Source organism: Diorhabda sublineata, chromosome X (assembly GCF_026230105.1).
Source record: "Diorhabda sublineata isolate icDioSubl1.1 chromosome X, icDioSubl1.1, whole genome shotgun sequence".
Taxonomy (NCBI): domain Eukaryota; kingdom Metazoa; phylum Arthropoda; class Insecta; order Coleoptera; family Chrysomelidae; genus Diorhabda; species Diorhabda sublineata.
The window spans coordinates 30,433,198-30,454,306 of NC_079485.1; the positions used below are offsets into that span (position 1 = coordinate 30,433,198).

At 32.9% G+C, this 21,109-nt stretch overlaps 1 protein-coding gene across 2 annotated transcripts in view; it reads right to left on the bottom strand.

The window, feature by feature from the left end:
* Positions 1-7,140, bottom strand: part of LOC130451415 (homeobox protein onecut) — a 43,135-nt gene extending 35,995 nt beyond the window's left edge. For both annotated transcript variants that reach the window (XR_008910728.1, XM_056790412.1), the window contains exon 1: positions 5,269-7,140. Coding sequence is in view for 1 of the 2 variants with exons in the window: in XM_056790412.1 (XP_056646390.1) it covers positions 5,269-6,532 (1,264 nt within the window). In the remaining variant the exon portion in view is untranslated. The remainder of the gene's footprint in view (positions 1-5,268) is intronic.
* Between the last annotated feature and the right edge of the window lie 13,969 nt (positions 7,141-21,109).

Consider the following 21,109-nt stretch of genomic DNA (forward strand, 5'->3'; position numbering starts at 1 on the left):
ATCTGCATCCATGCAAACTAAAACACGATCTCTTTGTTGATCAATCTTAAAGTAAATTTGGCTCTCACCCATCTCATTTACAAATCATCTATAATTAATTATATAGACATGTACGCTTGTTTGAATAAACGACTGATGAAGGATTTGTGCTTTGGTCTAATCTGTAAATACCTACCGAGAGATAACTACCAAAAATGGATGTCGATGTTATTTAAGAAAATCTTCATCAAAGGCTAAGTTGAATTAGTATTAATTCCGTCATAGTTTTGTATAAAGTTTATGTTTAAGTATAAAATAACCATTCCTCTTCTTCTTTCAGTGCCGTGTCTGTCTTCAAGCATAGGCTATCTCGACGACAATTTGGTTGAATTGATCTGTATCTGTCGCTACTCCCAGTCCGTTTCAGTTTTCAATATTTCGTAGCCACGACAGCTTTTCGCGGCCTATTCATCTTCTGCTCTTAACCTTTTCCTGAATAATCAGGCGAAGGATGCTATATATTTGGTACTTCACATTATATGCTCGAAAGAACTGACCTTTCTTGTTTTTATGATGTTTAACTATCTAAGTACTTCTTTATTACTGGTATGTGCAGTCTTAAGGATTCTTCGATAGCTCCACTGTACCTCCGTGTTCTTAACCGCGTCTGAACTGTGAGGTTAGGTTATGTTAGTGAGAGTTAGTTTCCAGTTGCTGAATGCACTTCGTGCTATTTCAATCTCTTCGTCGCATAGAATATTTTGAAAAGTCTGTATAACTATTAGAAAAACCACGCTTTTATTTATATTTTCCTTGAAGAACCCAAAACTGTCAAATTTTGAGCTCCTTCTCCTCAATAGTTGATTTGTTCTGCAATTTCTTTGTAACCTGTTAAACTAGTCATTATCATCGACATAGGGAATGGTACAGCCATAGATATCTTTTATTTATTCGCCTACATACACAATATGAAATAAAGCAACACACGAACAAACATTAAAAACATTTAAAAATACCTCAGCGCACGCTCTGCAGAGGAAAACGATCCTATATCACAGCTACTACAAATAATAAATCATTTCTATGTATGTAGTACATTACAAAGTTTTTGTCCACCCTATTGTTTGCGTCATATACCTCAAATAAAAACAATACATTATATATACAGTCTGTAATTTTTGATCCATCGATGTAACCTCCTTTTGCTTTTATTATTTCGGTGCAAAATTGTGTCGACAAATAATCGTCGTCTATTTGGTTTCATTCGTTTTCCAGGTTATTCGAAGGATGTGAAATGGAAGTAGGATACTGCTTTCTGACTCGAATTTGTCCCACAACAGCTCAATCGGGTTTAGATCGGGCGATTGTGAAGACCAAATCATTACTTTCAGTATATTCGTTCTTTCCAATTTTTTCAAATATTCTTCAAAGAATTTTTTGCCGATCAGGTGTTAGTCTTCTTTCTTCAAAATTACTTCAATTTTTACCAGGTCTCCAGTCGCCTTTAATCCAAAAGATCCCCAAACAATCGCCGAGCCTCTGCCGTGTTTTATAGTCGGGATTAAACATGGATATAACATCCGTTGTTTCTTTGACATGTGCATAAATACTTTTTTGTCTTAGACCCAAAAACCTCAAAATTTTACTCATCACTTCATAAAATTTTCTGCCATTCTGCATGCGTCCAAATTTCATATTCTTCAATCCACTGCACCGTTTTAATTTTATTTTCACGTGTTAAAAAAACTGCTTCTCTTAATCTAGCTAACTGAGAATAAACTACAATTATAAACACCGAAGAATAATAAACAAATCTGCGGGTACTTGCAAGTTTTAACTTGTCGCACTCATAAATATACTGTCGTATAAAGTAAACAAAAAACGGAAACTAATATTTTTGGTTTGTAAGACACCGTTTCAAACTTTGCTTGACAATATGAAAGAAATTAGTTAAAGTGCATTATTCTGAACTTCAATGACTTGATTGTGGAGTGGGACAAAACTTTTGACCGAGAGTGTATTTACGACTATGATGCGATAACAAATATCTTCAATATTGATTAGAATTTTATTGCGCCGTAATTTCTTGTTTTCAATTTGAAATAGTTCAATGGTAGTCATATTTGAATCGGTGATTGTATTACTAAATGAACACAATGAAAGGTATTTCAAATAATTACACAGCAAGTACTTATATACGAGTAATAACAAAAATATCATGCTTCATTTGAATAACAAATATACTGCTTAAATTAATAAGACAACATATACATATAATTCCGAGAAGGGAGATGAAAGTAGATGTGAAAATTATAGAAGGATATCACGTGATGTGGTGTACAAAGTTTTGATTAGAATTGTGAGAATCATACTCAAGGAGTACCAAGAAAGGATAGTACGAGAAGATTTCAAGAAAGGAAGAAGATATCCACCATTAAGACGATCATGGATAAAAGTTATGAACTGATTCATGTTATGTGTATAGATTTTAAGCAGGCTTATGACACAGTAGATAGAAACGAAATTTATGTTGCCTTTAATATACTAGAAATCGAATATCGACAGAAAATTTTAGGATATAACAAGAGGGCTGATTTATCACCATATACAGCAAATAATTGTAAATGTAGAGGACTCAGCTTTAATAACTAGAACAAAGAAAGAAATGGAAAGGGCATTCTGTAAACTAAGAAATCATGAATTAAGAATAAACCAAGAGAAAAGTATATGGTGCTATGATTGATAGAAAGGAGATGTAAGCGGGAAAGGACAAAATGATTTTGTTCAATTATGACAGTGTATCTAACTGAATACAATGTGTTAGTGTAGTGTAGTGCTGTAACTATGAAAGGACACGGGGTAGTAGCTGCAGCGGAAGAAGCAAGCTAGGTTAAATTAGAATATGATAGAACTCCTTAGAGGGGTCACCTCTATATAGGGGTACATTTGGGTGCAGAGCTGTACCCTTAACTGATTGGATATTTCAACATTATGAATGGCTGTGAGTCTCTGTCCAAGGCGTTTTTTTCATGTTACCAGTTACGATAGAAACATTTCATTTTGTGAAACTGTATCAAAGAATTCATGAAAGACTTCTAAGAATATTAACTATTAATTTTTAAGCACACTACATTCCTGAATTAAAATTTTTATTGCTCACCCGAATAAAGTTGTTATAGTTTTTTCGAATTGGTAATTGCTTTGTTATCGAAAAGTGATTAGTGAAATGTTTTCGCATTATTTATATCCACACAAAATATGATTTCTGGTCTAGCATTATTAGATTTAAAAAAATTTCATATTAGAAACAGTAGAGAAAGGATTTCAGAAAATAATATTGATGGAAAATCTAATATATATATATATATATATATATATATATATATTTAGTTTTTTTTTAATAATTTTTGTAATATTGATAAAAAATTGACGTTTCGACTTAACTACTAGTCAAAATATTTTGATAAAGACAACCAATATTTTGACGTGAGAATTTTTAATTTGAAATTGAGGTGCTGTTTCAATATCAAGTCACGATAAGGTACAACTATAAATTTTTCAATTAAAAAAATGTGTATGTGCATTTGGCACATAAAAAGTTAATTTTTCAGCGAATTTCGTTAATAGTAATATATTTTTTAGACGACGCCATCTGAAAGTTGTTTGTTCTGTTTTCATTTACAAACAAAAAGTTGCGTTTTGAGTGTTCCATGTAGTGAAAGTGACTGCAAAACACTTTCGGGACGCTCTGGAGTAGCCACTTCAATGTTCGTTGCCGGATAAATCTCGTGCAAGGTACGCAAAACAGTACGAGCTCTTTATGAAGTGGTATCACCAGAAAAAGTTATAAATAAAATGTTTATAATTCTCTATTATTTATTTTCTTTCCGCAGTGTAATTGAAAAAGTTTTGGATGTTATCCGTCGTCTAAAAAATATGTACGCCGCGGCTGAAATACTACTTTGTTGGACTCGTCTGTTGCTCGCCTCGCTTCGCTCGTCTCGCAATTTTCAAACTTGTCCAACAAGGTAGCACTCTCAGTCCTTGGCATACAAATAACTATGTTTAAGATAAAAATAAAAAACCAAAAGCTTATTCATTTGAACTGTTCCCATGAATTTTGAAGTTATATGAAAAAAGTGTAAATACACAAGTAAGTTTTTTATCACTGAAAACTCACTCCTTTTACTTCCCGATCTCCTCAGATCCCCCGTAAATTATTAACCCTTTCATTTTTGTTAAATTCTCTTCCTTTCCCAATAGATTTCATCAATTTTTGATTCCAAAAATTATCGACCCTGGTCTATTAATAAACAACTTTTTTATATGATCTGGTACATATCGATTTTAGTTTAGTAAATAATTTCATTTGTAATATGATACGTAACGTTTCGCTAGTGCGAGAGTGAAGAGCCAATTTTATTTGAAACACTACTATCTTTTCTGAAATATAATACTAATTAATGTCAATTTTTTTTTAATAATATTAACATTGTAATTTTTTCAACGATGCTGGTATTGGGGATGTTTCGAACACATTTACAAATCAACAAATATCCATTGGACGGAATGTATTGAATAAATTATTAACGCTGAGGTAGAGTAAATTGATAATCCCCTAAACGTATCTATTTATTTAGATTTATTTATAGAGGAAAATATCAAATTGAGTTTATCGAAAAGAGCAGCAGAGGTTTGTTTTAGCAATAGCTACGTGCAAACAAGACAAATATGCAAACCAAAATTTGTTCACGCTTTTGAATGACAGGACCTTCCACTACATTTTATTCTGCAAATAACGATTCTCTGTATTGGGCTAGTGAAAATTTTGCAGAATATGAGCTTAAATTATCAATTACTTCATGAAATAATAATTATTTATGTTTTTTCTGTATTAATCATACTTTGACATTAAATTTACGAAGAGTTTGCTTGTACACATTATATATAGGTGAGTCATAGGTAAATTATTATCATCCGTTACATCACGTGCCACCCTTATACGAAGTGGAATCAACTATTAGGGGTCTTTGTACAGGGACACATCATATTTACATAACTAATGAGTACGAGATAATTAAAATTATTACGAATGAATCAAGAAATCATACTTTTAAGCATATTTTCAATTACTCATTTTATTTAAGAAACAATAACTTTCTCAAAAAAAAGGATGGTTTCTTTAAGTATCAAGAATCCACGACATAAATGAAAATTATGTTCCAATTTGTAGTTGTCTGTCGTCTAAATTATCTTACCTTGAATAATTGCAATAAAAATAGTACCAACCTGCTAGCCTAAGAGCTGACATCCTTTGAAATTCGGGCTCTTGTAGCCATTTCCACATCCGCCGAAAAGTTTCTCTTCCAGATTTTAACTTAGACCAAGGTTTCGGATTTCTCAAGAGATCAGAAAGAGTTCCCTGCGACCGACACAACACCCTTTGGGCGAAAATAGCTTGTGGAATGCTATATCGTTTCAGTTCTGCACTAATCCTTTGGGCTAGTTCTTTGGTGTTGATTTCCTCGACGTCTGCAGCAATTGCTGGTACGCTGAGAGATCCGGGACTGGAGGTCTTCGTGGTGATCTGCATCGTTTGTTGCTGTTGCGAAACCACAGGAGCTGTCTGCAAGCTGACCACTGGAGGTGATGGGGAGCAGTCCCTCTGCTGAGGGGCTATTTGCACTAAAGTAGGAGGGTGGTTTTGTAAACCAAGTCCATTTAAATTTGTGGAACTAAAACTGGTAACAAGCGTACCGTCTGGAGAGTTCAATGACGCGGAAGGCGGACTAAGTTGCGGACTGTGTAATCGCGGCACCATGTCTCTTTGGTGACCGTAAGGAGAATCATAACTAGGAGGTGACATACTTTTTTGAGGTGAAGGTAAACCGTTTTGACTGTACGTACTTTGAGGACTTATCGGACTGGATTGCTGCTGCATTCCCATTCCAGGTGAGGAATAATTGTGCGGAGGAGTCATTCCCATGTTAGTCATCGTATACGGTGTGGTAGCATTAACACCCAGGCCCAAGTTGATACCGCTGATTGTGTTGTTTTGCATAACAGTGAAGGAACCAGTGACATTACTAGCATGTCCGTAAGCAAATTTGTCGGACATCGTCGATATGGGCGGCAGGGGTTGTAAAGGTGTCAGCGTGGCATAAGAAGAACTCGGACTATATCCTGGAGGTGACATTCTGCCGTTGACTGAGGTTAAAGTCTGGTATGTAGGTTCGGGATTTAAGGTGCGGTAATCATTATTGTCTATCATATTAGCCACAGTGACGGAGCCAGGACTGAGTTTTCCGGGACTAAGTAATTCCGAGTCCCTGGATTCTTCTTGAGGTTGCACAATAACGGAAAGAGGGCCATCAGCCTCTTCTTGTTTGACAAGACGTCTTTCGACAACCGCGCGTGACACGAGCCTCATACGGACGACCTGCGTTTCCATGCCACCGGCGGCGGCAATTACCGCATGCGCACTACTATCTGGAGAATCGACCGTTTGCTCACCTAATGCTTGTTGTTCGATCATTTTTCCAATATTTTCCATCAAAAGGAGGACCTCTCCGCCGAAGAGGAGGTGTCACCATTATCAGCCATGCCGGGTGTTGTTTTTGTTTACCGCAAGCAAATAACAATCCAAAATACGAGGAGAATGATAAGAGAAAACAGTAACAACTGACACAGACACTTCACAACAAAATATAAACAATATATATCGCCACTCGCGAATCCAACGTCGTTGCCGTCTTTTCTTATATCGCCGACGCCGTGGGAACGGGACCGGAAACAGGAACGACGCACTAAACGATTCGACGTCCTCGCCGTCGTCACTCTGTTTACATTTACGCGAATCCCATCGGGGGATGTGACAGCAACGACGACGATGATACGAAATCATCCCCGTGGTTGTTTACCACCATTATGATTGTCACTAGGTGTCAGCAAGCTAGTCGATTCGCATGCTCGCTTCGATCTTCGATTGGCCACCCCGTGCCCCGTGCCGTACCGAGTTTCGACTTTTAGTCGGGCTGAATTTCGATTTGTATTCTCGAAAATTGTAACTCGCCAGCCGGTCGATACTGGATTGAATGGGGGAACGCACGACGCCAGGTGGTTATGCGCGCGTTTCCCAATTCTCCCTCGTGCTGCGCTTGTAGGCCGTCGCCGTTGCTGCTCCCTCTACTCTCTTTATCTCTTTTCGGACGAATAATTCCGAACGACCACCTATCAACGTTCGCACTTCTCGTCCTTCTTTAGTCATCGCTCCTCGATCTCAGTCCCTTGCTCCGGTATAATCGTATATATATATATATATATATACATATTATCCTTCCGTTCCATTCTTTTGACTAGCGTATTCATCATTTTTCTTGACGTTGGCGTCGACGTCGCCGGCGCACTTTGTTGATATATTTATCACCCTCGATTTTTTATCCTCTACCTTATTGCTGGTATAAATTTTTTCTTGTTATAAATTAGCAAACAGTTACAATTACAAAAATAATTAAGTCAAAAATATTTATTTAAACTATCAATAAATAAAAAAACAGGTTATCTCTATATTCAATACCTGAAATTTATAATAAAAATCCCGACAAATACAATAATTTGGCAATAGCATAAATTAAATTATCGACCAAAGGTTTTTCTATTGTTCAAGATAAATAAATCGAGTTTTCAAGTTCGTAAAACTTTCTGTATACGGTGAGTATACAAAATAAAATATTACTTATAAAGAATAACCATTCGTCAGTAATAACTGGATGTAACTTTTTTTATTATTGTTGTCAATACCTTTATAGTTTTATTGACATTAACAAAAATAAATAACGTATGGGATATCTTCAAATCTATTATGAAGTTTTGAAACCTGAAACTAAAACTATCTACCGCCAAAAATTATGACTTGTGGAGGCTGAGTGTTCTAATAAACTTCATTAATTATAAGAGTAATAAAACAATGAAGCATCCGTAATCCATAGGCGTATCACTTCTTTTAGTAGACAACTTTTCAAGTTGTATACCTTGAGTACTTTCCTATGACATGACATGAATATATCGGGTGTACACTTATATTTTCACCTAATTAACCTGCTTATAACTTCCAAACACTTCAAGGTGGAAAACTGTAAAATGTTTAATTTTTCCAAAAGTTTTTGAACATTTTGTCACGATTATTATATAAGTATATGGGTCTAAACTTTCACCTTTAAACAACCTTACGTTTTATTATAAAAACTCACCACAAAAAGTTTAGATACTTCTAAATCAGAATCGGAATCAGAAGAATCAATATTTAATGGATCGATCATTCCTTCAGTACTATTGTGCAGCTTTCACAATTTCTCTTCTTCTTTAATCGTATAATTTACTGCTTTTTCCCTGTTTTCAGGCTTCGCATTAACTACAGCCTTGAAATTCTCTTTTGAAACGTCTCCCTTTACCTATATGTGCCCATACCAGTTCAATCGGGATTAGTTCGCAATGATATGGTGGAAATGTAATCATCGTAATTCCATGATTTTCTGCAATTTCATCAATTCCATATTTCTCTTTATGAAGGGAATACAAATATAGTTCTTCTCTCAACGAACCGAGATGAAACTTAATATTCTTCGAATAATTTTGTAAATATTTTTTGAACCACTTGGTTGTGGGTAATTTTTATAAGTCTCGTGTGATAAGAAGATCTATCATTTGTTCGAACCATTCTTTAAAATAAGCAAACATTTCCCGCAACATGTGCGCTACAACTCGTGACGATTTATAATTCGTTGAGTTAAGGACGCGCCAACTCGGAACGAGGATATTTCAGGTAAACGAAAAGGTAGTCCGAGTACATAATACAACTCGTATTTTATCAAGAGCATTACCCTGAATTTAGTACCTAATCCACTTAAAGTAAAGTTGGATAATAAAAAAATTAAAACCTTTAATTTCTAAATTCTTTGGGTTGGGTTGGGTTGGATTGGGTTGGGTTAGGTTAGGTTAGGTTAGGTTAGGTTAGGTTAGGTTAGGTTAGGTTAGGTTAGGTAAGGTTAGGTAAGGTTAGGTAAGGTTAGGTAAGGTTAGGTAAGGTTAGGTAAGGTTAGGTTAGGTTAGGTTAGGTTAGGTAAGGTTAGGTAAGGTTAGGTAAGGTTAGGTAAGGTTAGGTAAGGTTAGGTAAGGTTAGGTAAGGTTAGGTAAGGTTAGGTAAGGTTAGGTAAGGTTAGGTAAGGTTAGGTAAGGTTAGGTAAGGTTAGGTAAGGTTAGGTAAGGTTAGGTAAGGTTAGGTAAGGTTAGGTAAGGTTAGGTAAGGTTAGGTAAGGTTAGGTAAGGTTAGGTAAGGTTAGGTAAGGTTAGGTAAGGTTAGGTAAGGTTAGGTAAGGTTAGGTAAGGTTAGGTAAGGTTAGGTAAGGTTAGGTAAGGTTAGGTAAGGTTAGGTAAGGTAAGGTAAGGTTAGGTAAGGTTAGGTAAGGTTAGGTAGGTTAGGTTAGGATAGGTTAGGTTGTCGCGATGATAATGCGAAACATTGGAGGCCCGAAGGATAAGAACAAAGGATGGTCCACGGAGCCGTTGAGTCGGTTTGATTGTGGAGATAACAACTAGAAATAAAAAAATACCAACAAATAATAGAGAGAATACAGAGAGAATCTTCTAAGAGTTGGTAGCAGCTACATCACTATATCACCCGCGGCAATTCAAGACCTCACTGGACACGCACTAGACCTTATTACAAAAGAGAGAAGAGAAAAAGAAGATAGAGAAAATAACAAAACAGATGACACTAATAAAATTGCAAATAAGATGGGCAATAATGAAAGCAAAGGCTTATTTGAAATAACACTAAATAAAGGAAACTTCAACCCGTTGATTACAAGAAACAAACAAGACTGGTTCTTAATATATAATGTGATAATCAAAATCATGAAAACAGAAGAAAAAACCCGACAACAAATCAAATAGAAAACGAGAAGAAAACAAGGACTGGAAGCAGCTGAGGGAGAAGTCCACGGGGACGGTTCCAGTTGCTGCTGAAAAAGAGAAAATGGTGGGTTTTAGCTGGTAGGCATTCGGACAACCAAACGAATCCAGAACATCTGGGACCCTTTCCCAGAGATCTTTAAGGTTAGATTACCTAACCTAAATTCACAATTTTATAAATAATATAGATCTTTTAAAAACTGGCCGACGAGAATATTTTTCATTGGACATTGATTCAATTAATAACAAAATAGGATCAAAAATGAATTTGAATTGTTCGAAAAACTCATCAACACTTTATGTGGATGGCGCTTTTGTATACTGTCTATTTTGTGTTGTGTTTAGAATGTAAAATATGTTTACTGAAATACTCTTCCCTCACGAGTTGTCTAATCTTCATGATAACCACGATCACGAGTTGGCACATTGTAACAGAAGTTAACATTTTATGGCGGATATTAAAATCACGAGTTGGTGCACGCCCACAGAAACGAGTAGATTCAAAAGTCAATAAACCACTTTTAAGAAGACCGTTTGAACTGTCGATGTGTACTATTATCAGTCTGTGCCCTTTTCCTGTTGGTAGTTTTAAACCAGTAGTTTAATCATTTGAAAAAAGCTTGTCTTGTCTCTGTTTCTTTTAAAAGTTTACATTTTCGGTGAAATTTTTCGGGAAGAGATTCTTGGAATTGAAATAAAACAAGATTTCTAACTTTTATTGAAAAAAATCTCAATATACGGCTATGTAATCTTCAATACACCGGCTTTTGACCAGTCCAAACCTTTTTGTACTGTTTTATACAACTTATGGTTTTAAAAGACGAATAAAAGCCCGAAATTTTAGGAAATATTTAGATTATTCTGTAACCATATGTAAGATGACCGTACCAAGTTTTTCATTAGTAAGAAGGTTTAATTACTCTGTCGAGTATAAAAATAGACTATAGTTGTTTTATATCATGAATAAGTAGCAGCCATTAATTAAAATATTCATAGTTGCAATGAAATTTATAAAATAAAATTAAAAATTTGAAAATATTCTTTGTGTAAGATACACGATCATAATTTACTATTAATTATTTGTGTGCCATAAATTACTTAGTCAAAACTTTCTCAAATCTCAAACTAGAAAAGACATTTCAAAAATTGCTTTAATTTAGGTTCAAAATTCAAATTTTTGGACACTGATAAGCTAGTGAACTAGATTATTGGTTGAGGAGGAGTTCCAGTTTCCCGCTTTCCAAAAATTTAATCAATATACTGGATGCGCTTAGCGTCCTTGACATAAGAGTGTATAAATTCGATATCTCAATTTCGAGGTTAACCAAGGCAAGGAAGGTCAGAGAACATCACGCCGAAATTTCAATCTTCGAGAAATTAAATATCGGAGAGGGTAATTTTTCAATAAATTATTCTACAGAATTTATCTGTTGTTTCAATTTGAAAAGTGTAAAAATTTCATGGGAGTATCATCATGATCATCATGGGGTATTATTACAACTAAAAAACGTTATTCTCGTTAGAATATTTCAAATATACTTAAAATTTATTGATATATTATAACCTCAAATCTATTCTTTCAAAATCAGTGTCGTAGATTCTATATGTATTTTAATATCGTTTCAGGGGCTAAAATAATGATACAAACAGATAATAGGTGGGGAAATTACAGTAAAGACACTCTGAATGGGTTCTAGCAAATAATTGAGAAATTTTGTAGATCTCACTATGGAGGGTAGAGGTAAGAGGGACCATATCATATGGGGGCTTTGCTTGAAAACTGTCCGCTGGTAGGCGGTAAATTATAATTCAAAATTTGACTAGAATGGCGCTCCTGTAGGACGAGATATCATATGAACTTAGTTATTTTAGATAGAGTGAAGTATGCATTGTTAGAAAATTTTATATTTCAAATGACTAGAGTCGTTAATTAAATATTTGTATACAAAATCTAAACTATTCACGTAGTCCAAAATAGTTTTGTAAATATAACCTAGACAAGCTACTGTGAGATAACGCTGATTGTTAATTAATTATTATGAATTTGTAAGAATTTGAAAGTATTATAAAGTGTCGATTATCAAAAAACTTTAATGGACAATAGAGTCATAATGGGAAAAATTTGCTCAGTGAAAAGTTGTTCGGGTGGACGTAAAATAAAAAGTAACTCAAGTGGTACGCCGAAGTCATGTTTCTTCAAACCTACAGTATGTAAAACATTTATTTTTAAAAATATTTTTTAATTAAACATTTACAAATCTCTGTCCTTCTCTGTCCTTATTCTTAAATTTCTAGCGCCAAGACACTAAAAAACGATTCCACTGCCGATTTCTATCGACTTCAGTACCTCTATGATCCATAGATCTCACATACATCCATACAGAGAATTTAATAATTGTACAAAGATAAACTTGGAAGATTTCCATTAGAATCTGTTGTTGTAATTTAACTAATTAGCAATTATTTAAACATGAAAAATGTTTGTTCGTACTAGTTCAAGAACTTAGAAATGATTTGATAAAAAATTGAATCGATGTAAAAACTATTTGGCAAAAGTTGATCCAGAACGATTCATAACTATTTTGATAATTTGGGTTTTGAATATGTGGTTACGACAAAAATAATTTCACGGATCAATCGAGGTGCTTCAAAGTTATTTTCCGAAATCAAAAGAAAAGGGCTGAGGAATCATGGATACTTCAGGACTTGCTTATGGACAAGTGGACAGGTTGAGAGAGGATTGAACCACCACTGCACGATATAATCAAAGTCGGTCGAGATATTTGAAGACTGGATTGTTACCTATTTTAAGTTCTTACCTCCTGGTCGAAATATTATAATAGCTTTGCCAGTTGAAATATAGTGAAGGGGTTATAAGAAAAACTATGTTGAAGCATGGTGAAAGCAATATTAAATCTGAATTAGGAACAGCTGGTATAGTGACCAAAACATGAAAAGAAAAACAGGTACATCTCATCTAGAGTCCGAAAAAACTTAGAGGTAGACCTTGGTAAATTTAGTATTCAAGAAAACTTCACGCAAAACTCAAAAAATAAACTTAAAGAACGTTGCAAAAACTTGTATAGCCTAGAAATAATAATTCTGATTATGACCCCTAAATTTTACCTAATTTAGAAAATCATGATATAGAGGAGTATCCTTTCCAAGATTAACCCGTTAATGATGACTTTGAGATAGAAAAAAAAAAACGATTATGTTTTTACAGGTATATATACAAATAGCGATGATATTGAGCCCGTTTTGAGAGGTAAAACTGGTCAAATATATAATTTTTATTTCTTGTTATTCATTGCTATCACAAAAAAGCATCAAACCCGTAAATGCTCTTCAAATATTCGAAGTTTAACAAGGTAATTTTGGTTTTTTGCAAAAAATTATGTTTTAATGCTCCTCAGAAGAAATCTCAAAAAAATCATCAATTAGCCACGTTTTGCAGTACGTCTCTAGATACAGAGTGTTCCAAAAAAGGTGATCCCGTCTCTAGGATACATGAAAAATATTTGGGGTTTGCTCAGAAAAAAATGTTCGTCACCCCATCAGTATTTCTCTATCTATCCTAGAGACGGGATCACCTTTTTTGGAACACTCTGTATATTCTTGCCATATCATCTACTGTACGTAATTCGACAATATAAAAATTTATTTTCCCAACTAGCAAAATATATGTTTGTCGATCCTATGGTAAATCCAGTTGGAAAATAAAAATTTTCATCTATATTATTACAAGATAAATTTTGCAGTGGAAAGCCTTCCCGTAATTTGTGTAATTTTATATAAATTTGTATCTGTAGTGTAAACATAATAGATAATTTGTCTATGTTTAATGATGTCTCCCCTGTTACCCTTATCATTTGAAAAATAAAAACAGCGGTTCGGTTCTCAGTTTTTGTTTGTATTGAAAAGAGCGTGTTAATTTAGAATCAACACCACTATAGGTGTTCTCTCCCCATGGCAATAGTCTAAATAAATAAGGTCATGTAATCAATTTGCGATGTAGCCATATCTACTAAAAGTGACACCATTAACAACCCACATTAGCAAGTAACGAAGTTATGAAAAAAACTATCAAAAAATTGATTAAAGTAATAAAAGAGGTCTTAATTTTCCAAAATTCGAAATATAGCTACACGTCCATAAATCGTACTCATAACTAAATAGTATCACCATGTAAGATATTACATTACATTGCAGTATTAACGAAATTATAATTAGAGAAGGAGAGTGATCGAATTATGTGATTTCTTTTAGTACGGTAATTAAAAAATTAATTACGTGAAAAAAATTTAAAGTAATAGAACAAATTTGTTATTTGTAATTTCACGAGAAGCGGCAACAATGGCAAAGCAATTCTGACGATGCATCTTTAGCACCTAGTCTCCCTATGCCAGGTGCACTATTACGTGTACCTATTGCTAGATATTAAAGACAACTGTTATTGTAATGCCTATATTGCATATTAACAATACATATGTACACAATACAGAATGTCAGGAAATGTAATAACTAAATTTTTTATAAATAAAATTTCATGTACTAAAGAAGTTTTCATTTTATTATCAATTTCCTAAGGCTTTTAAATCCTCTCTCAATAAATGTTTACTTCAGAGAGTGAGAAAGTTTCTTAAGTCTTCTTCCTCTCTGACTAAACTAGTTTACGGCCCAAATCAACATCCTGCTTACGAAAAAAAATTCTGGCAACAGTAATATTTGTATGTATAGTATATGATACTGTATAAGGAGTTGCCTGGCTCTTTTTATTATATTATATTTCATTGCTAGGCAACCTTTTATACGCTTTCTGTATATATAGTTGCCTATGAATCAAATACTTTTCTAAATAATTATTGTATTTTAAATGCTATACTGTTTATAACATAAGATTTTCGATTTGATATATGATATTTTGACAATGGTCATATTAAAGTAGTGATTCCAAAGAGCTTATACAGCCGTATAAGCTCTTTGAGTGAATCTATTTAATATTCGTAATCAGCTCTAATAATAGGCAATCCTTTATACATTGCGTAGAATGAATGGTTGTATATATTTAAGGTAATATAAACAATAAAGATATTAATTGTTAGAATTTATGAGTTCTTATAATTTTTTTTTTCTGAAAACTGATAAATGGCGGTATTTAAGTTGATTAATTCATCATATTATTACGGAATCATTTCGTTTAAAAATCTAATTCGCAGTATTTTTGTATGGTATTATAAATAAATTTCGTAAGAAGAAATAATGAAATTTACAAAAAAATGTTTGGTTGCTAAAAGTTAGTAATTTTTATACATTATTTTCTATTTTTCTGTATTAAATTAGCTCGTTAAACATGTTACATGCCTGCTTACATCCAGCACGTGATTAATTTTATGTTTTGGATCAAGGAACTTTTCCACTTTTGTAATAAATATACATGGAAGTTTTTTTTAATAATCATCTACTTGATTTTCTATATAATTTATATAATTCGTTTGGAAAATTTTAATAATCGATATTTTTTAAAGGAAAATAGAAAACTGTAGGTTTAGGTAAAAGATATACCTAGTGAATTAGTCAACATTTTTTGCTAATAGCTTGATTGTGAGTAATTTTGCAGGTATTTTTTGTTTAAAATAATAGAGGCCCCACGAATAAACAAGTTTTCTATGCACTTTATTAATTGTATATTTCATTGTTTGTTCGTTTAGTAATATACAATTTTCTAATATATTCTATGTACTTATTGCAGAAATCAAGGTTGCAATTCATTTTTGTAAATATTTACTATAGAATAAATAGAAACAAACCAGAATAGAGAAAATATTTAATATGAAGAAGAGCAATTTTCATATTTGAATTTAGCGCCATTTAGCAATGGTGGCTCGGAGACAGATGAGGTTAGGTATAAAAAATTATATCGTAAAATTGTATCCGTGTCTCATAGAAAATGAAAATCTCAAACTAAACTAATGTACGAAAAATAAATTATAACTATTATAATTATAATTATAAACTATTTAGATCTTTTATTTAATGCAAATAAAGGGATGAGCTTTTAACTGAACACATGTTCTTTGGGCGAGACTTTGACTTCTTACTGGGTTTATAATTAGTTAAATGCTCTACTTTTGTTGTAGGGATGGATATTATAAGCGCTTCTTTAAGACTCGCCCTGTTTTATCAGTTTTGCGGTCGGAATTCTTTGATACTTTTTAAATCCTTCAAGTAAAAATAGATGAAGTGACTTGTTATCGCTCTCAGAAAATAAAGGAAATGGTTTTTATAGTACGTTTATGGAATTAAAAAAAATTTAATACAAAAAAGGTGTCAATAATATATATTACATCAAAAATTGGGAACATTGTAAAATTGACGGAAAAATTTCAGCTGTTAATTGCGGGATAAAAGATAAACAACGTTTGGTACATGCATATTGCATATGTGTTAATTATAGTAGATATTTACTTTTGTGCAAAAATGACTGATATCAAAATTGATTCATCATTACTTGTTCTAAACGGTGACATTTTTTACACGCTTTTGGTAGTTTCACCTGTATGTTTGAAACTTTTTGGTTTCTATTTTGTCTTACTTTGAGTGATCAGATTTAATTTAAACTTTGCACAATTGTCAAAGACACCAAAATAATTAGAGCATCGACTTGAAATTTCAGAGAAACGTTTCGGAAGAGTAGTTGTATGTAGAAAAAAACCAAGACGTCGATAGGGTCCATAGAATTGGAAATAGGTGGTTTCAAACTTGTTCAAAAATTCGTTAACAACATATCCATGTTTAAAAACCCACTCATGCCAAAATTATTGGAGCTTTGACTCGAAATTTCAGAGAAATGTTTCGGAAGAGTAGTTGAATTTAGAAAAAAACCAAGACGTCGATAGGGTCCATAGAATTGGAAATAGGAGGTTTCAAACTTGTACAAATATTCGTTAACAACATATCCACATTTAAAAATTTTCTGACGCCAAAATAATCGGAGCAATGAGCTGAAATATTAGAGAAGTATTTCTGAAGGGTAGTTGTATGTAGAAAAAAATCAAAACGTGAATAGGGTCCACAGAATTTGAGAGAGGTCGTTTCCAACTTGTTCAAATATTTATTAAATAGATATCCATGTTTGAAAAATCACTCACGCTAAAATAATTGGAGTATTGAGTTGAAATTTTAGAGAGATATTTCTGAATGGTGGTTGCATGTTGAAAAATAATATGGCGTGGGTAGGGTAGTTTAATAAAAAAGGCAGCAATATATTTTTACATGATAAAACTTTAGCTTTAGAAACGTTGAGACAGAGAATATGAGAATCGCACCATGATTTAAGGGTGATAAGGTCACTAGATATGGTCCTATGAAGTGTCGTGAGATCAGGGTTGCTCCAAGAGAAAGGCGATATCGTTTATAAACAGAAGAAACAATATAGGGCATAGTACTGAGCTTTGGGACACTCCACATTCTATTGGCTTGCAAGAAGACATCGTTGTATCAACCCTTACAAGCTAACTTCTGTTGATGATAACTCAAACCATGCGAGAGGTTTTCCCCTTAAAGCTTTAGAAAAAGATGTTGTAGCGGAGTGAAGGGTGTTTAGGTTTGAGTAGCCTTATTATTTGTTTCCTAAATATCCAAATGGGTAATTTTATTCTTATACGAAGAATTATTCTTCACTTTATAGTTCGATTATTGTTAATAGTGTTTTTGAGTTATTTTTTGAACTATAATTATAAAAAAAAATATTCGTATTCGATCTAATATTATCCTTCTGACAATTTCTACTCTAACGAAATGATTTATTCTGACCGTTTTATGTTTTTTCTTATCTATATTAAAACATTTATATTTAATTGTGTTTTATATCTATAAAAAACAGAAGGTTCATTTTGGCACTATCATTGTTTGTTATTAATGTTTTTTTAACAATAATATATATGAGCAATATAATTTTGCATTTGGCGTAATAATCAACCTTGAGTTATTGCTTCTGGGGAATACTATTCATCAGATATTTTGATTATCAGCCTTGATACTTATATAACATATATTTACAGGTGTAAATAACATCTTATGCTGTATAAAAAAACATGGAATTTTTATTCGCGAAGAGAAGGTGGTTTTCCACCAACTGTTAATAACAACACTCATTATCTTCATTTGTTGTTAACAAACTTCTTTTAGTAAAAACCCATTTTTCACGTAAAACCAAAACTCTAGCTTACGATAATACTAATATGAAAGTTGTATACGGTGAGGTCTTGAAGTAACGGATAAATTAATTTTTTTAATCTTGAGTGAATGCAAGACCAAACTAAGACTAGATTAGGCTTGGTATTAACCTTGCACCTATTTTCCCTAGTCTTGTACTTTTCGGTAAACGTTCGGATATGGGTCCACCCTATTTTTTTATCATTAAAAATTGAAAAATTAATATTCTCAATATTTTGTTTTCATTTTTTGTTATCAAGGAAAGCTACAGAACTAACATTCGCAACAACATATACATTCTATTCAGAATTGTAACCGTTCAAATTGAGGGTAATTATTTAGAATTGGAGCTCCAGTCAAAAATCGTTCCAAAAAATTTTTCACTCATTTGGGGTTGTTTCTGAGGGTACAAATACATTACATGGTACAACTTACATATGATAAATCAATGAAACCTAAACTAACCAAACCTAACCTAACTAAGATGGTAATTATTTAGAATTGGTTATGTTAAGTTTCATTAAACAAAACTTTTTTGGCAAATAGGTAGTTATAGATCTTAATATACGGCTATTTAATATTCAATAGACAGGCTTTTGACCAGTCCAAACCTTTTCGTATTGTATTTGTATTGTATACAACTTATGGTTATAAAAGACCAATAAAAACCAATAAAAACTTGTATTAGCTCATGTACATTTATGATTATTTTGGGAAATATTCAGATTATTTTCTAATAATATTTAAAATGACCTCACTAACTTATAGACCACTAAGTAGGTTTTATTACTCTCTCATACATACAAATAGACTATAACAATGTAAAAGGCGAGTGAATTTAATTTATTTAACTGTCATATAGTTTTATTTTTGTAGTTGTCTAATCGCCAAGGTATAATTAATGATGATCTGCTCTTGAAAGGTAATAATATCATTCAACCGCAGAGATATTTTGAATAAAATGATTCACTTGTCAATATTTATAATTCACGTTATTTCAAGTGCTAAACGTGATCACATTATGCAATTAATTTCCAAACAACTACATTGAAATCGTTAATAAGACACTTGTGGATTTCAAGTATTTATTATTAGCAAATTAAAATTGGAGAAGATGAAGTTTTGAAGGGAAAACCGCGTCGTTGCTAAGTAGTTTGGATTTTGAATCCATTTATCTAAAATCAGACTATTCTTGGATATCGGTGGTCAGGTTGATGTCATCTATACACATTTTCCAAAGCTTTTAATCGCTTGGATCATGGCATCTTTCTGACCAAGCTCTCCAATATTGGTTTATCTGATTCATTTATTAACCTTTCTATGTCATACCTGAAGGAGAGAAAACTTACCATGGTAACTCCATAGAAATTAACGCGTCTTCTGGAGTACCCGAATACTTGGTACACTATTATTCTTATAATTTATAAATGACATTTTCTCAGGATTAAATTCTAATGTTCTTCTTTATGCAGATGATGTGAAGCTTTATCATTCCTTATCGAACATTGATGACTGCCACGTGTAATACCTTATCTTTCACTAGGAAACTTAATCCGATTCGTTTCTAATAATGTGTTTCAAACGTCATGGTGTTACATTTGACATTAGATTAAATTTTGTTGAGCATATTAATATGATTCTTGGTGGAGCCTTGAGAAACCTCAGTTTTGTACTGAGAAACTCTAGACATTTTACCGAAGTATCTTTCACTTTTTAATGCATTCGTTCTTCCAAAAATAGAATATGCTTCTCTTATACGAGACCCAAGCTACCAAACTCATATCAGAAATATAAATAATATCCACGGAAAATATGTTATACATATATATGGTTCAGATCTGACAATATTTATCCATTTAGAACGCTGTAACTTCAACGAACTAGCGACTAGACTTGATATTCCCTCATAAAATGGGGATGAATAAAATTGACTTTTCAGAATTGCTGAGTCTTTTAAGAATACGTGCTCCCCAAGTTGCCACCCGGTCCCAGTATTTATTCTATTTTCCAATTGCTAAAACTAATGTTTTAAAATTCAGAGGTCTCTGGTTATTTTTTGTGGTATAATTTTCTCATTATTCGTATTTGGCAGTCATCATGGAATTCTAGATATGTTAAGCTTAATTTTTTCGTATTTTTCTTTGTATATTATTTTACACTTCATCTAAATGTACCATTGTTTATTTGTACTTTACAACTTCAGTTGTTAATTTTACTTCGTGTATAAATACTCCAAAAAGTGTATTTTAGGATTGAAATCTCTAAGGGATGCTAATCATTTTGGTATGTGTACAGGTGGAATGGAATGTAATGAAAAAATAGATAAAAATAATTACTTTCAGCTCAACTTAAGGTAGAAACAAAATTTTTCAAAGTGTCTATCATTCGCTATTTCAAACAAAAAAGTACATTTTGGCGGACCTGGGAAATTCATCGCATTCAACCCACTCTCTTCAATTTATCTCTCTCCTAACACGAAATAAATGATTGGAAACGTCTCGCCCAACTTAATGGTAGTCATATAACTGAAGTTCCTGGTGCAATGAATTATATTTTTTCGGTAAAAATCAAAATATCATCCCCCAACCCTCCCAATGCTTAGGCTTAATGGAAGATTACTTTTCTTTTTATATATCCCAAAAGACAGATGCTGTAACCTTGTCAGAATGTTCTTGAGCTGACCAGCTTGAGCTAGGATCATCAGATGCTATTCCATCTAGTAAAAGATGTGGTATGTAATGTTTAATAAAATTTTCTTATATTATTACACATTAATGCAAATGTGTCTTTCCCACCTTTCTATTGGCCCTTCGTTATAAATAAAAATAATCGTATTTTTTGTAGATACCACTGTTTCAGTAACCAGACTGTAAAAAGCTGTTGAAGCATTAATCTTTTTTGCTGTCGGTTCAAAATATTTGGCCAAATTGCAATAAAAATTTGG